General features: G+C 40.1%; 1 protein-coding gene across 3 annotated transcripts in view; it reads right to left on the reverse strand.

The window, feature by feature from the left end:
* The window catches only part of akt3a (AKT serine/threonine kinase 3a), a 63,734-nt gene that overhangs the window by 21,669 nt on the left and 23,353 nt on the right, over window positions 1–18,712 (reverse strand). For all 3 annotated transcript variants that reach the window (XM_008429170.3, XM_081616645.1, XM_081616644.1), the window contains 5 exons: window positions 12,177–12,302; window positions 6,548–6,659; window positions 2,404–2,548; window positions 766–897; window positions 612–677 (listed from right to left, as the gene is read on the reverse strand). In XM_008429170.3, coding sequence (XP_008427392.1) covers window positions 612–677; window positions 766–897; window positions 2,404–2,548; window positions 6,548–6,659; window positions 12,177–12,302 — 581 coding nt within the window. The remainder of the gene's footprint in view (window positions 1–611; window positions 678–765; window positions 898–2,403; window positions 2,549–6,547; window positions 6,660–12,176; window positions 12,303–18,712) is intronic.

Raw genomic sequence — 18,712 nt, forward strand, 5'->3', positions numbered from 1 at the left:
GTTGACACAGTTACTGAGAGGACTCAGAGGAAACAATTTGCAGCATCGCTATGTTGTTAAACATTGAGTCAATAGCTATTTGAAAGGAAATTGTATTTCTACAACATGTTTACTGTTCACTGAGGCTGCAAGAGGGTGAGAGAGAGCATTACATGCAGTAGATAATAGGAAGGCTGGATGTGTTACATTTAACTTGCTCTGCTTTATTATTTTGAGCTTTCAGATCTCTGTCACAGTGGTCCAGTTGGTGGAACTGTCGCCTTGGTGCAGTCATGCTAACACCAATGTCTGCACTACTTACAAATGTAAAATAATGAAGGACGTTTAACATGGGAATATTAATAATTTTGTAGTTGTTTTAAATAATAGTAAAACCCTGTTTTACAGCGACTGCTCTCTCACAAAGCAGCTCTTAACCTAAATAGGTAATGTCTGGTCACAGCAAGAACGATAGACAATAATATTGTAATAATGATTTAAACTCTGTTCTTTTATGGCAGACCATAAAAGAACAGAATGGCAGACCAAAGCATTAACAAATTTAAATTAGCCATAAAATATTCATCTGTGCTTTGATACTACAGATTCTGTTGCATGTATGAGATACTTACAGTGAGAAAAGGGTGCCTGGTGTTTTTCAGTACTCTGCTCTCTGTGAGTGTGTGAGCAACTTCATCCTGTACGCACAACACGGAATACAACCATTTTCAGTGTACGACGTGGAAATGCATCAAAATATTATTTACACAAATTCATTTGACAAACCTTGGCTATGATGACTTCTTTTTTAAGGATTTTCATGGCGTAATACTTCCCGCTGGCCTTTTCCCGGACAAGGATGACTTTACCAAACGTTCCCTTCCCCAGCAGCTTCAAGTAGTCAAAGTCACTCATCGTCTGTTGTTGTGAAACACAGAAGAGTCGCTGTCAAAGTAAGACGCTTTAGACTTGTTGAGAAGCCAGAGACATTTAATATACCAAGAGATAGTAATGAGCACAAGAGTGAAATATTTTTATTTTACTGAATTGTTAAATAAAGGCCTGTGAAGCCAGCTTTTTTTGTGCCTGTTTTCAGTCATGAGTCATGTTAAAGAAGTCTTGCCGACATTTAAAGGAAGATGTTTTGAAATGAGTTTAAAACGTCGTCCAAAAGAATACCGTATTTTCCGCACTATAAGGTGCCTTCAATTTCCTCAAAAGCCAACAGTGCGCCTCATAATCCAGTGCGCCTTATATATGGACCAATATTGAGCCACAACAGGTCTAGTAACTACAGTAAGCAGCCGCCGACTTCATTTTCTCCTGTAGAAGAAGAAGCGCGCGGTGCATGCTGGGATAGTTGTCAGAACGCTGGTTTGTTAATAAAGTTGATAATACATTTAAAGTCAGGGGGCGCAAAAGGGCGGGGGAAGAGAGACAGAGACTGCGGTGGCAGCGTGTCGGTTGGTCTGTGTTACCCAGAAAGCAGTTGGGCACAATATCGCAACACCAACACCGTGAGTGTAACAATGACTGGAGCAGACTACTATATAAAGTACTCGGGGACCACTTCTTTACAAATGTGGATGTGTAAAAATAGAGTACGGAACAAATCGGCAACCCGAACTGAAGCGTCTTTTCTATGCGCCTTATAATGCGGTGCGCCTTATATATATATATAAGTTTTAAAATAAGCCATTCATTGAAAGTGCGCCTTATAATCCGGTGCGCCTTATCGTGCGGAAAATACGGTAGATAATTGTATTGTCATTAACCATGTCTATTTTTCCTCACAGTCACTAGCGTCTTGAGGTTACATTAGAAGTTTGATGAAAACAGAAGAGAATAAGAATAGATAAAAAAACCAAAAAAAACCCGACATAAAACAAAGTGAGCCACTCGCTCGTTTCTCTAGTTTACATGAATGCAGCACAGAGTTTCTGTTTTGAACTGCACTTTGGAAAATGTTTTTAAAAAATCTATAACTCCATTTTTATTTGAACAGGAGGTGCACATAAAACAAAAATAAATAAATAATCTGTATCAAAATAGCTTAAAGCTACAGCAATAAACATGTAATCACGGAAGATTTTCTTAAGTCATACAGACTCGAGAAAATAAAAGTAGATGATTAAAAATTTCTACCAAATTTGTGTGAGGAGGCCTTCTTGTGATAGTGATAACCTCAAGTTAATTAACAACTTATTGGCACAAGTGGAGCTGTAAATCAGGTCATGCTCCTATAGGACAGTAAATTCAACGCTACAATTTGAGGAACTGTTTGGGAGCAAATTATTCATTATTTTCACTAACAATCTGCTTTAATAAGCAAAAAAAAAAATAGAATTAAAATAGAGTAGAACAGTCATTAAAGCGGAGCAGAGAAACGGCTGTGACGACGTGCAGTATGACTGTGTGCAGCACCTTGCGTTTGTGGTGTGTAGTGGAGATGTCCATTTCCTCCTCCACCATGTTGTCAATATTGGAGGTGGGGCTGCACTGGATCCTCTCCTCTTCTTGTCTTTGCAGCTTGTCTGCCACCATCTGGATGGCCTCTGTCCACTCATCTCTGGTGATGGAGACAGTTATTCATTTCCTTCAGCTCCAATGAAGCTTCTTTCTTGTTTTCAGCATGACGTTCTGCACTTAAATGGTTTATATATTAAACTTATAGCACCGCAGACCCAAACAAGCCCAAAAATCTGACGGGTCAAACCATTCTCCGCCCCCCTCCCCATTTTTACATTGGTTGACTGATGCATTTCCCAAACCGGGTCTTTCAGGTTGCTTAAGTGTTTTTAATTAACATAAACACCTATTTGTTCAACAGAGAAGAAAACACGGTCAGCTAGAGAATCAACCAGATGAGCAATGATCAAAGAGCAGAACTAATGCCTGTGTGCGTGCACGCACGTGTGTGTGTGTGTGTGTGTGATGGTGAGCGGGTGTGCTCCAACACACCCCAATCCATCAGAGGGAACAATGCACTGTTGTTTGCTAACATCGTTCCTCCCCATTGACTTTCCATTAGCAGTGCTGTTCAACATCTGTTGGGAGGAAGCGAGTGAGTTTGACTGTCTGTGTGTGTGTGTGTGTGTGTGTGTGTGTGTGTGTGTGTGTGTGTGTGTGTGTGTGTGTGTGTGTGTGTGTGTGTATGGATGGGATTCTGCAACAGAAGGCCAGCCGTGCAACAGGATGTGTGGACACATTACGGGGTTTTTAACAATGATGAATGTCATGGATCATACACAGGGCAGTGCTTCGCTCCGCTCTGATACGCCGCAGAGGAGAGGAGAAATTCAGACGATGGACGCCTGAGAGGAGCAGCAAAAAGTTGGAGCTTTCTGCTCCGACTGCGACTGAATTTAGTAGCTGGTTATGTTAAGTCTGCATACATGGAAATAATAGTTAATTGTTATGGATCACATGATTATATCGGTTATAATATGTGATGTATTTTATGTTTACATACTTCAGGGCGACAACTAACAGTTAATGTAGTAACTGATTATTCTAACGATTTTTCTGACAATTAATAGATTAATCAGCTTTTTTAAAAAGTTGGCACTTTCTGGAGATTTTCCATTAAACCAACAAGGCTCATTTTATACAATATTAGAAATACATAAAAAATATGCACACAAAAAAATTCAAGTCCTTGTTCAAATAGTAAAGTAAACCTTTTATTGCCTAAAATGCAAATCCACAGCATTCCTTTACTGTATGTTTGATCATTTGTAGCAAAGGATGCAGCTAAAAACATTCTAACATCAACATGTTAAAAGCTCTTCTGCTTGACATTATTACAGTATAGGGCTGATCTGGTGACTAGATCAGCCCTATTATTTAATCAAATAATAAATTGATAGCAAAAAGAGCTCAATAAAAGTTTAGTTTAGCTTGTTTTGTTTGTTTTTTTACAGAATTTGAATCAGGTAAAGCTAAAAACTAGGCTACTTGAGGAGTACTAGGAAAAGCATATTTACAGACAAAATTGGATTCTTTTTTTTTTTTTTTTGCTGAAATAGAAAATGTATATATTTTTTGTACAACTTTGGATTAATTACCACTCTGAGTAGGTTGCTTTTTCAGAAAAGGACATTTTTTCTGTCTATTTACTCCAGTTAACTATTAATCTATTACTAAATTAGTTGTATATTATTTCAATAATCGATTCATCTTGATTAATTCAGTGAATCGACTCAGTCCTAATTATGATGAAGTAGTATTTTTCTTCACACTGTAGGAACAATACATGCCTATGCTTTTTGTAATTAGTTTTAAATCCACTTTTATTTTACAATTCAAGTTGATTGAGAACAAATTCTCATTTTTAATAATGACCAAAATATAGTAGGAAACAAAAAAATTATTAAATAAATAAAACTATATTATTCATACTGACTATATGCAAACGATAAGTCAACTATTTTTAAAAGCAGGTACATCAATCATGTACTGTGTTTTTACTGAGTTGATGAAGGTCGATATTGAACTTAGCATTTTGATCTTTAGTGTTTTTCTGTAAATTTTTTCAATCGTTGGATTCAGCAAAATTAAATTTTGCAGATGACAGTTTTATGGATGAGTTTGTACCACGTACAAAGTTCTTCATGCATTGTTAGCTGATCTCATGTCCAGCCCTGATGTTCACATGTTCCTGGATTTCTAAATCCTCGGGGCTCTGCAGGAGCAACGCTGAACATTTTCAAATACATTTACCTGCACTGAAGTCCCGATGAGAAAAATATCAATGAGACGTGCCTGACTCATCGGGGATCACCTCTGTTTCTTTTTGTGTTGTGTTAAGCACCCATATGTTCTTTTGAGGGTTCTACAGGATCGATCGTCTAAACCTAAAAGCAGCGCCGTGGCTTTAAGATCTATATTCCTTTCTTCTGCAAAGACTCTGGAGCGTATCCTAGACACTTCAAAAACAAGGGCAAACTCAAGTTACGCTCCATCCCCGACAGCGGAGCGTTAATTTGTGGCACGAGTGATGATGTGTGTGTGTGTGCTTGTGCGAACGGGGTATGTGAAAAGCAATGGGAACTCTCTCAAGGTCAGGCAGCAGATAAATGCTCTTTCTCGGTTAAAGTGTTTTTTTTTGTATAATGAGCCTCTTTTCCTCATTTTTTTCCCCCTTTTGCTAATGAGAGATAATGGGCCTGCCTACAGTCGGGCAGCGCGCCAACACGTGCCACCCTCTCCCCGCACGGCTGGGGCTGTAGTAGCTGGAGGCCTGCCAGCACTGGTACAGTAACAGCCCCATACAGTAACACACGTACACACACACCCAGTTGTGGCACAATGCACACTGCTTTTCTTCTTTTCAACAAGCTTTGATTTTTATTGCTTCAGTGGCGCTGAATATGTGCAAACACTCCAAATCGACAGCAAAACACAAACACATCTGGAGCCGCGTTCGCTGCCAGAGACGCGCACTTTATAAGCTAATTAATAGGAAGTTATGCGATTTATTTTAACTCTGAAAGCTCCATTTGATGATGCGGAGGCAAAACTTCAACAAAAAACATATAACGAGGAGAAACTTGGACGGACAGCTGTAACACACACACACACACGCATACACTTATATACATACACGCAACCTCAAAGCGTGCACAGAAGCATCTGTGGTCTTCTGGGCAAAGCTGTTCATTTTCTGGAGATAAACACCTCAGCTCCTCAGAAAGGAACTGAGCAGCTGGAGAATTTATGCCAACACCACTTGAAAGGTCTCCTCTCCACTCAGTCTCTCTCTCTCAGACACCAACAAAGCACAAACTCTCTACAGTGAAGCCCTTCATATACATACCTCTGCTCCTATTAATGCTGCTGAATATATTGCGCCCAATATTTGTACTATGGTTTATCCAAAGAAATACTCATTTTTAAGTGTGTTTTTTTCATATATAATTATTTTTACCAACCTGTTGAGATTTTTTTTGCTGCTTTTCTACTTTTTGTTTGATTAAATGGCAATCCTGTGAACTAAATCTGTTCAACTTCAAAGTGGCTTCCTCAAACTTTTCCACAAAAAAAAAAAAAGTCTCAGTTCCCACACATGTTCTAACAGGTACATTTTAGGGAAGCTACCAAACTTCAGCCCTGAAAGATAAACAGACACTCTTATGTATTCTCCAGGTACATATCATTTTATAGCAAAATCAAGTAGCTATATTACCTTCAAAATGCAGTATATATCAAACATGACATAAAGGAAATCTGACTTCACAATTTGATGCCTTGAAGTTGTGCCTCTGTCTCTTTAAGAAGCTCCTATTCTGACACGCCGTCTCCTGCACATTATGTCGATTGCAAACATTCTTAGGAGTGTTGCACTAAGAAGTGGTCTGCACACTCGAAGTCGCACTAGGTGTTTGCTAATTGCTGCTGCCGCTAGTCTGTAGGAGCTGAGTGGGGAAGGTGCACCATACTGCTTCCTCTTACTACAGCTCATCAGTGTCAAAACAACAGTGGTGTTTTTTGAGAAAACACAGCTAAAAGTGAGGCTGAGCAGGTATATGCTGTGATATTTCAGGATTTAATCTTTTAAGGAACCAACCGTTCATCAGGCGAATCCACATGGAAGGTCCTTTCAATGACAGTGGTCCACTGAAGGCAGCGTATGATGAAGGTGTTTGGCTTCGGCCTCTCTGTCTTCATCAGCTGGCATTCTGGAATAAAAACCCAAGTGGTGAATTATTTGGAGGAAGGATTTTATCCTCAAAACGCAAAATAAAAGGAGCAAAGCAAAATTTATAAGAAGTTCAAATGTCAAGAAGACAATTGAAATAAGTAAAACCTATTCTGAACACTTATTGTAGACTTAACAGAATTGTCAAGTTATTTTTTTAATGTATTTCAGTTTCTACTTCTTATGTAAAATACATATAATAAAAAGAAATAAATCTATCTTTTTCCAGTCAGCCCTGCATGATAACTTTTATACTTGCTTTATTGTTGGCTTCAGCCTCTATGTAGCTGGAAACTCACTGGGAGTCTTACGCTGAAACAACAAGTTGTCATGAAGAGAACACAGTTCGTGTTTTAATTTGTTGGTGTAAAAATAGGAAATCACTCCGAAAGCCGATAACTTAAAAAAAGCTGCTTTCTTGTGCCAAAGGATCTTATGTGTTGCGTTGCACACGCATCTGGCGGCTCTCCGATGAGACACATTTCTATGAGAACAGGCAGCCCAGTAGGCCGTTATTACACAGAAGCATAATACAGTACACAAACACAGAAACGTCGGCATACAGAGCCAGATGGGGCTGTGAGCTCGCTGTGGGAAGGAATGCATCTTCATTGTCCCCTCAGCAGTCTCTGTGCTTATGAGGGACATGAAGTGGTGTAAAACAGCATTACGATCCGTCTTCTGTCCTCTCATCTGCCCCGCTTGTTCTACACGGCTCAGCCTTCATTTCCTCTCCTCGTTTCCCCTCTCCTCTGCTCTCCTTTTTGACTTCCTGTCCGTCCGATCAGAGCCTCTGCTTCCTTCATCTCTCCTGTCTGTCCGTCACATCTTCTATCACTTTCTCTCAACAGGATTTGTACACACTTTTATCCCCTCGTCTTTTTATTTTTTACATTTTCATTTCAAGACATTTGCAGACCTAAAACGTCAGAGTTCCCAGTTGTGTATTTGTTCAGTATTTTAAGAAAAAACATACACTGCTACAGAGTGTGCTTAACATATGAAACTTGAAAGACACAAGAAAAATGGCGAGGAAGATATGAAAGAAGGAAGGAGGAAAAGACTGATTGGAAGAGAAAGACAAGAACAACAGTAAAAGCAGGAAGGACAATAGTAGCGATGGACAAAAGTAGGGAAGAAAGGGCAGAATGAGGATAGGAAGAAAGAATACAAAGAACAGAAGGGTTCAAAGAAGTGTCGAGTTAAGGAATAAATGAAGAAAGAAGGCAAGGAATGAAGGAAAGGCAAGAATTAATTAGAAAAGAGGAAGGAATTAAAGAAAATGCATAAGGGATGAGACAGAGAGAGGAATAAAGAGCTACAGGAAGGAAGGAAATGTGGAATAAAAGACAGGATTTACCAAAGAAGATGAGGAAGGAAAGACAAGATAAAACTGAAGAATAAAAAACAAGGAAGGAAGATAGGAAGTTAATGAGGAAGGAAAGTTACACAATAGGAAGGAAGATAGGAAGCAAGGACAGGAGGAGGGAAGGAGGACACCATGTTGGATAGAAGGAAGAAAGGAGGCCAACCAAGAAAGAAGAAAAAGAAGAATGAAAGTTTTAAAAGAAAAGAGATGGAGGGAAAACAGGATGGACACAATAAATAAAGTAAAAGCAAGAAAAGGAAGGAAAGAAACATGACAGAAAGTATGAAAGGAACCTACTTTCATACTTTCTTTACATGAAAGAAAGAAAGTATGTTAAAAAGAAGGACATCTTTCAGACAATGGGCCATGAAATGAAGTCTGTAAATACAAATACTTATCCCGGCTTTTGTTTTCCCATTTTTGCCCAGACCTGACAATCTGATCAATCAAATTTCAGACGTTTCCCAGATCACAAAGGAGGCCTTTGTTTTAAGCGTGGCCCAGCTCAGCATGTCAACGCTCAGTCTAAATATAGACAGGAAGGTTAATGGCAAAACCACCCAGGTCATCCACGCAGCGGCGCCTCAATGTAAAGTCAAACAAAGCGGTTGCTACCTGACTCGTGAACAGGGCCTGCTGCGCTGCCAGTAAACAAGGTCACACTATTGTCGGTGCCAAAACAAAACCTAATGTCCTCACATGGACACACACAGGCAACTCTATGTAAAATGAAGTTTGAATGTTAGCTGAAATTGGGTTGTTTGCCACAGCAGGCGACGGTGAGGTCTGTGTAGCAGTTTAGCGGGTGTGTGCGTGCGGGTGTGCGTGTGTGTGCATGTGTGTGCGTGTGTGTCAAGCTTGTATGTATGAGTCCCTCTGCAGGGAACAGGCCTGTACCATCTCTGTTCCATCTGACCACTTCTGTTGTTCGCACACACAAACACGCGTAGACACACACGTCTGCACACAAGTAAACAAATACACACAGGGAACACACACGCCACCTGGCTTCCCAGCTTTGGGCAACAGATGTGGCGGAGCCGGTGCTGTGCCAAGCAGCCGGGGCCGGATGTATGGCCTGGCTTGTCCTCCGCGCAAACTCTTTTTCCTCTTTTTTTTTCCTCTTCTTCCCTCCATCTCCAACCCGGTGCTCACCTCCTCCTCCCTGTCTGTTCAGCACTCCTCCTTCCCTCTCCAACACACCTCATCCATAAAAGGCCTCTCCTTTCATTCCTCCATCTACATTCTCACTCCTCCACGATTTCCTCTTCCTCCCTTTTTCCCTCCACTGCCACCTCTGATCCTCTCCCATCCCTCATTCTCCATACTTGTCCTCCTTCCCAGGGTCGCGTCCTTCCCTCCTTTCCTCCTCCCGTGTCCTTCGACGTACCGTTTCTTTCTTGCTTTCTCTGAGGTATCGGTTTGTAATCCGTCATTCATCGTGTTTCCTGTTTTGGCGCTCAAGCAGCCGGTTCTTCTGTATCGTTCTTGACTCAACTCCGCAGATTAATCACACGGAGCTTTCCCGAAGCCATCTGATTTTATCGGACTAAGCCTGATTTTGGTTTCATTTTGATTAATTTAAAGACAGTAATTGAGAGCGTTTTTTTTTCTCTCATATCTAAAGGACCCAAGCTGAATTACAGTATACACAGAAGGTGACATCTGCATCAGCTTAGTGGATGTCTGATTACGTTCACAAAACGGAAAAAACATAATTGTGTCACAGATTAAACTGCTAAATGATAAGCGTTCGTTTACATATTAGGAGATGGATGTTGGGTGATAAGTGGCATATTTAAATAATATACAATAATTAAAATGTAATCTCTGCGAATGAAAACCTGGGAAGAATTTTAAGCTGAAAACATTTTAGCATCTGCTTCGTCTGACCAGCTTTACTGGTGTTGAATTTCGTTTCAAGTATATTTGTAAACCCAGAAACAAAAATCTGAAGAGTTAACATGTATAGTACTAATGCAACATTTTGCTTTTTGGTTTAAAGTTTAAATTTGTGTATTTTGGGTTTGCAAAACATATCTTCATTTTTGATTAAGTTGTGCAGAGTTTGCAGATTTATTATACCTCCAACTAGGGGTGGGCTATATGGACTTCGAATTTTATCGCAATATTTTGTGGTACTATTATGATCATTTAGATTATGATTAAAAAACTATTTCTTATTTTTAGGCATTAAAAAGTTTTGCAGGACAGTGACAGCATTCATAACACTAAAAACAGAAATATTGCTCTTATAAAACTTTTTCATCTGAATTATACTTCTTCAGGATGTCACTTAAAAAAAGTGTGGTTTGTATTGCTAAACTCGTATTCATTGATACTCTGGTGGAACAAAAATAAAATTTTTGATCATATGGTCAGTTTTTTGGGGGGGAGGGTTGTAAAAAAAACAAAACTGTATTGTGAGAACAATAAATTAAAATTCTTAAAATAAATTGTTCATGACAAATTGATATATGCCCACCTCTGCCTCCAACTGAGTGTACTACCACCAATAAAGCCAGCCAATAGGAGGAGAGATTATGTTCATAGTCTCCGGGAATTAAAGGTATCTCCATTAGTACAGTACATAAGTTTCACTGCATGTAAACTATCTGTACAGAACAATTCTCCAAACCAAGACTTCATAATCCATAATTTTCATTAGCAAAAGTATTGTAGAAACACTAATAAATAGTGTATTGACCATTGATTATTAGTTGATCAGACTTCTTTGTATAAATAGAGTAGGAGACGAATGGCTTCACAGTTCACAATCTCTATCCTGATTGGCCAGTTTCATTTGTCACTGTCCAATCTCTCTGGAGGGTACAGACTCAAGAAGCACATGTGGTGATCAGCAAACCTTTCATATATACATTTCTGCTTTGTATCAGATGTTCACAAACTGCACAGAATTAAATCACAACTACAAATGTTTTTAACAGGCACAGGTACATTTTCTACAAATACAAAAACTTTAATTACAAAGACAAACAAGCCTCTGTTTGTCTGGTTATTCGTTGCATAAGCTTACGCACTTGATTTCTAGGTATGGACAAAATTAGATTGCATATCCAAAACCAAATGGAAAATATTTAACGTAGCAAAAGGAGGTGATGCTGGAAACGATGCATTAAAGCCAGTCTTGGTGGGACAATAATTGGAAAATTAAACATGTCAACAATGTCCTGCAGTCTGCTAACCAGGTGTTGACACACAGCGAACAGCCAATTAGAGGATGTAGTGGATCCTGTAACACACCACCACGCTGTGAAGATGGATGACAGAGATAATGACCGCATTGATGGATGTAATATTACACCGAGACTCTGTGTGATGGAACTATAGGAAGATACACGGCAACATTTCAGTAAAACACGGGCTATAATTTCCTTCAGCTCTAGAAATCTACTAGATTATCTAAACCAGGTGCACCGATTCTTCTCTAAACTTAACAGGTTGATTAGCAGGTTGTGATGTCATTATTACTCCTAAGGAAATGAAATGGAAGGGAAAACGAGACAAAGTAAACTTTCTGCAGTGGAAACACACATTTAAACTACAGTCTATATTCTCCAAGACAGAACAAAAGGAATAGATTCGTGTGCTGACAATGCCTTAAGGAGAGGTGGTGTATAATTAAGGCACTCTGATTTTATAGGTGAGCGTTTAAAGTTTATTTAGCTCAGGCACTCTGATTAATTTTACTCATTTCAATGTTTTTTTTAGTTCAGACGTACAGAAAACTCAGATAGCAACACTGCATATTTTCAGCTTGATCGACCCTCTTTTCAAAAATTTGAATGGCTGCATTCTCTAGAGAATACACACAAAGACTGAGCTTTGCTGATAGCGATGCTAACCCGTGCTAATTGCTAATTTAAAATGTTTAAGATGGCTTAAAATGTAAATGTAGTAAGAAATCCAGTAAGGTAAAACTTTATTTTACACAACAGAGTGCAGGAAGGAAAAAAAAAATTTTAATGCATTAACTAGGGGTTTTATTGAGACTAAATCAGGAATTGACTGGTCAAAGTTTCCAAAATTGGAAATCAAATATCAGCAGCTTAGAACCGGAATAGAGTAAAGAATCTGTGGCAGTGTGTAAATGTCACTGTAACATACTTGCTACTGAAAAGTTATTTAGAGGATAAGGGAGGTCTGCATCCTGAGGTTTCTCTTTGTAGCCAATGAAGGAGCCGTCTGTCTTCAGCAGGAAGTAACGTGGTCGCCAGTTCTTTATGTATTCACCTGGACAGACACACAAATACACAGAGAGGGAAATATAAGCGTATATTTTGATAATTGGTGCAAACAATGTGGATAGAAGATCATGAGGGATCGTGATGTTTCTCAGGGTTGTAACAGTTAATCAGTATAATGTATAGAAAGTGGGATTAACAACAAAAATAATGATGCGGATGATTTAAATATTGACTTTATTCCCCGGACGGTTAAGAGCCGCTCAACTGTCATCTGTTCTGATTATGTGACACACTTTTACACACTGTAGTATTAATACACACAAATGCACACACACGCACGCACACACACACACGCACACACACAGACACAGCATCTCTACAGCTCCCACAACGCCTGCCAGATTCAGATCGGATTATCGTGTAAAAAATGAAAAAAAAGAAAAAAGAAAAAAACATGTTTACCAGCGCAACACAACGTATCCATGCCAGAAAAATCATCTGGCTGATACATGGGCAGGTGTTGAGGTGATGACCCTTCCACCACACACACTAACGCACACAAACCACTGGTCAGCTGCAGCGACACAGGATGAGATGATGTGACATGAGACCAAACAGGATTACACATGGAGGAGTTATTCTTCTTAGACGTCAGCGGCAACGATGAACATCTGCTGTGCATCTGCCGACAAAAGTATTATCCGACCGCGCATTGGCACCGGTGAGTGACCGCGGCCTTTTTAGCCGACCCACAAGAGGATTACACGGGTGTCAAACACCACGCCACAGTGGTGGATAACACACACCGGGAACATGGAGGCGCATGTGGGTTAAACTGCACATACAGTAGATGTGGATTCACACAGGTTTTTTTTTTTTTGAGAATAATGAGTACAAAAAGAAATTATTCTGTGCACAACTTGACGTGAACAGAATACGTTTGCACAGTGACGTGAAAACATATTCACACCCAGCAACAGATTTTTGATTTTTGTCAGGTTACAGTCACACGCTTCGGTTTATTTTATTGGGATTTTAATTGACAGACCAACACAAAGTAGTGTATAATTGTTAAATGGAAGGAAAATTATATATGATTTTTAACATTTTTACAAGTAAAAGTCTAAAAGTTGTGGGGTGCATTTGTATTCAACTCCCTATGAATGCAAATTTTGACCTCATAATCCATTTTATTCACAGGCTTGATTGCGTGAGGTTTTTATTTTTGTCTAATTTATTGGTTTTTGGTTGTTTAAAATATCTTCCAGTTCCAGTGCTAAGTGTTCTTAAAGCTTAATGAGCTTAAATTATTATGCCATAATTCATAAATTACTTGAAGATGGTCTCAAAGCAGTAATGTTATGGTTCATTGCAATAATTACTGGGACAGTTTAACATCCAGACCTATTTTTGGGTGTATTTATATACCAGCTTTGCACATTTAGATGCTAAAAATTTTAGCCCACTGTTCTTTGCAAAATAGCAGTAGTTTGGGAACAGATGGTTCAAAAAACAAAAACTCAGTTGGATTTAAGTTTTGACTTTAACTAGGCCGTTCTAGCAAATTTAAAAGCTCAGAAAGGATTCTCCTGTAGTTCCGGCTGAATGTTTAGGATTGTGTCTATGCTGAAGAGCTAAACCTTTTTTCAGACTAGCTCTATATTTTACTCAATTCGGCTTCCAATTAACTCTTCCCTAATGCATGACAACAGCATGATACTGCCACCACCGTGTGTGACTGCTGCAGAGCGATGTCTTGTTAAACGTGGAACCTCTAAGGCCCTCACAGAACATCTTGATTCACACTCAGATTAAATTACACACCAGTTTGGTGACTTTTCAAGGCAACTGACTAAACTGGGTTTCCTTCGGGGCATTAGACTAAAGGGGTTTGTGTCCCGCTCTGATCACCTTGTTTCAGTTCATTCTCCGGGAGAAGAGAACAGTCAGAGTGTCTGTGTTCTATTTGTGACATCCATTTAAAGCAGAAATGACAGCAGGCCGCGCTCGTTAACACGTCGCAGGAAAACACCTGCTCCTCCGAAGGAACCATGCGAGCGCCGGCCCCGCCGGTACCTCTGGGTGTTGGTGAGGATGCTCACGTTTGTGTGTGTGTGCGTGTGTGCGCGTGTGTGCGACGGTGCGTTAGTGACTAGAACGAACCGCCACACAGGGACAGAGGGACACCAAAAAAAAAAAAAAGAAAGAAAAGGAAAAACACACTGGTGGGTGCCAGTGTATCACTAAGGCTACAGAATCACACCTCTCCTCTCTTCTCTCTGTTTTTCACAAATCCACCCACTCTCTCCTGCTCTCTCGTTTCCTTCTCCTGTTCTTTCAGGAACAAAGCATATTCTCTGGATCACTTGCTACTTATAAACAGAGTGCCGTGAGAGGGGTTGGACGGGAGGGCTGGAGTGAGGCATAAGGAAGAGGGAGAAGAAAATATTCTAAGAGGCAAGACAAAAAAACACACACACACAGACAGAGAGAGAGAGAGAGAGAGAGAAGTTAACTGAGAGTAAGCCGAAATAAAACATGTCACAAACGATGACAAACCAATAAAAGACACGGCGTTATTAGACAGATCATGCTGACTGAAGTTATCATCTGGAAAGGAGGAACTTTCCTCGACTCCAAACTGGATTGCAGAAAGATGGATGGACTGTCAAAATGGATGAGGATGAGGAAAAAAAGTTGAACTGATAAAACTATTATAAACTGGCTGCGACTACTGGCTCGCTGGTCCACGTCCAGTCATTTCTATGAGTCAGATTCTGGATGAGGTGTCCAACCAATGGAAGCCTGTGGTTGGCCGCTTCATCCCTCAGCTGTCCAGTACAACTGAAAACATTTAAGCGATCCTTATGGCCAGGCCGAGATGCTACGCTTGTGTGTGTGTGTTTCTGCGTGTCCACTGAGGGTGGCAGGGGAGGGGGCAGCCAGGGGTGGCACAGACGGAGAGAGAGGGGACGGACAGTTGTCTGCGCGCGTGTGGCTCCTAACAAACGCGGCGCCGGGTGCGCGTATACACGCAGGCGGGCTAAAAACAATTCGGCTCCGACCGTTCCAACTCTCCGTATGATCCAACGGTGTTCTGTCAAGCTATCCCGTCTTGGCCCTGCCTGTAATGAGTCCAGCGAGCTCTCCCACTCTGGACAGCTTGTCTGGGGAGCCACATGTCTCTAGTTTGGACTGCTGGAGAAAACAGAACAGCCGGTCTCCTTCCCACACCATCTCTCTCAGACTCCTCACTTCACTTTCATTTAGTTCTCTGCACAACTTTACTTTTCCCTTCAGGCCAATTAGAAAATACTACACTGCAGAGCACGGAGCAAACCGCGTAGGTTATCTGAAGGATAAAAAAGGGCAGAGGCCTTTAAAGTCCTAATTGTTCAGTTGGTTATAAACAATATCTGTTTCAGTGGTGGCTACTGGTCATTTCACCGCTTTGCTACTTTGGACCTCTGCAATTGTTTTGTACCCAAATTTTTTAGGCATGAAGTCATCTGCCATGGGTCAAGGTAAAGTGGCAGTAGGTAACTTTTACAAATAATGCCATTTTTGCTCAATTTTTTAAACTGTCACTATGTTATGACAGTAAAACATGAGTCAGATAATCAGAGAAAAAAAAAATGCTCCTCTGCCTTTTTACTGTGGTCCTAAAGCGAGATTGGTTGTCGGAAACAACCAATCAGAGGCAGGAGGAGGGTCTTAGCGCTGTCAATAAAGCCTCTGTACGTGCAACTCACACCCTCCCTTTGCTCTGGTAAGCTACAGCTTACACATCAGAGCATGCTGCCTAGCTGTGAATGCTAAGGCTAGTTGGCATGGTCACCGATTACTGAATAGAAACAGTTTCCCTGTAACAGTATGTTGTTTCTTTTCCATTAGCACATTGAGCAGCCTATACACAAGTTGATTGACAATGCTAAGAAAAAATTATGAGGGCTCAAAATAAGGGGTTTTGGTAAAGAGGTAAACTGACCCAGAGGCTTCAGCAGTACTTTCTAAATGTTGCATTTTATATTTAGTTGGCATTCTTTACTGCATTTATTGTTTGGACATTGCAACGCTAGTTGAGAGATCTAAGTGCTCCAAAACATAAAAGTAGTACGTGTCTGCTATAAAACAAGTGAAATAAAGAGGTGAACTCTTTTACGTGTCTGTGTGTGAGAGGCACAAACTAAGCAGCGGAAACAGAGCCAGGCTTTTTAGAAGTCATTTCGAATTTCTATGAGAAATAAATCTTGCTGGCACATCTTCCAGTTGCAGCTTGTGGATTTAGCAGTAAGAGGCAGAGATGAATCAGCTGTGACTGCGTCTGTTCCAAGGTTTCTGATTGGAATTAGAACAATGCGCTCGCTAACTGTCACTCAATTAGCAGACCCATTAGCTGTTCACATTGGGACAGAGGAGAGACGGCGAGATTGAAATGCATTAAGGAGACAGGTACACATGCTGAACTTCAGCCAGCACAATCGGAATGAGGCACAAACTTGTGCAAACTTTACACTTTCTCCCACTGCTCAGTCTTACACAAAGTCCTTCAAGACACACGGCACACCTTTGTTCTCCTAGTTTGATGCATCCTAGCTAAAAACATGGTAGACAAAAGAAGGAAAGGCCATAATGGCAATTAAATAAATAACTCCGTAACTATGTGAGCTCACCAGCCATTTGTTAATCAACCCAAACAGGGATTTAATTTAATGCTTTGGCCGAGGCAGAAGCTGATATGCAGATGGTGCAATAGACTGGGCTGTGTGACTGGCGCTCTGGAAGCTGGAGAGCTGGTTAGTGGTGGAGTACAGAGGCAGGCAGAGGCGGAGATACGGGTGGACTGAAATTCCTGCCATGTTCCAAAGCATAGACCGTCCCAACCCAAAGAAACAACACTGCGCACACACAAATAACACACTAGCAGCTACACAGATCCACATTAATGCACCATTTGAATTACTAGCTTTACTAAAAACAAATACCAGATAGTTTTATTGTTCAAACAAAACTGGCGAAAAGGCAAAAGTAGACTGCAACAAACTGCAAATTTTTTCACTCCAGATATCAAGGACGGAAGTAATAGCCAAACAGACTACTGAGAAAAAAACACCCCTCTTTGCTGATTAAGAGTCTTCACTTCATAATTGCTGTCAAGCACAGAAGGGGAGCACTTATGAGTGGGGACTACTTTCAAAGTTGTTAAAAACTGTACAATCGTTCACCAGGTCCATGGCTTTCAAACTTTTAGAGGTAGAGGTAGCCCTGATGGTGGCTAGAGATTCTACATTTCATTCATCGTTTGATTAGGGGACACATGAAAAAAAAAAACTTAACAGTTCCATTGTTCTGAAGTACTGCATGTGTGTAAAATAGTAAAAATACAAATTGTAATAAGTGCAGACAATTTTTTTTTCGCACTGCTTACAGTTTAGCAAAGCTCTGATTAAATAACAGTTCAGATTGTATACGTTTTTGATTCCCTTGCTTAGCATTTATTTACCTACAACGCCTGGTAAAGCCTTAGAAGATCACTTTGCTTTTTATATAACTGTACAAAGAGATATGACAGGGTTATAATCATACCGTAGTCACATAAATACACAATACACACCACACCTTAAAACTGTAGACAAGGTCCTTGGGGAAACTTTAGAAAAGCAATACCTAACATAAATTTGGATAAATCAACCACATATCTGGGCATTATTTAGTTCTTAAAACTTGTCATAATTTAATTTTAAGAAATGTCCTGTGTGTATATATATATATATATATATATATATATATATATATATATAAAATAAAAAATAAAAAATAAAAAATATATATATATATATATATATATATGTTTTGTTTTTGTTTTTTTTATCAGAAAGGAACAGTAAATGAGACACAACCAGTTGAACATCAGACAAGAAACTATTGTGTCAAAGGAGTGATGGAAGGGGGAGGTAATTGTGGGCAGCACAGGAGTTGGGAGGTTGAAAGGTTAAGAAAGTGAGGAATTGTGTCGGTAAGACGCTTGAGGAAGACATCTGTCCCACAGTTTGTCCACGGAGGACGGGAGCTGGTTGAAGCTCATAATTCTGGGCAGGAAATTTGACGAGATTCCAAAAACGTGAAGACATTATTAAGAAAAAACAAGAGACAAAAGAAACCATCCTCCTCTCTGCAGATCCACAGTGAATGGGTATGTTTACAAGGACATGGCCGTGTGCGTGACCCCAGCCCCAGCAGTTTTAACTCCAGTCCGCTCAGACATCTTAAGGCGAATCTAGCCTCTTCAAAGCCAATCCACTTAAACTGCATTAGTCTCATTATCACACTGGGACTGGATTTTGAGCTCGTTTGTGTGTATGTGTGTGTGCGAGTTTGTGGAACTGCTTTAAATACAATCCCAATCCCCGACACTATAAAAGCGGAGCTGCATGTTCTTCTAAAAACTTAAGGGGT

The sequence above is a fragment of the Poecilia reticulata genome, chromosome 15, assembly GCF_904066995.2.
Source record: "Poecilia reticulata chromosome 15, P_reticulata-male-v2, whole genome shotgun sequence".
Taxonomy (NCBI): domain Eukaryota; kingdom Metazoa; phylum Chordata; class Actinopteri; order Cyprinodontiformes; family Poeciliidae; genus Poecilia; species Poecilia reticulata.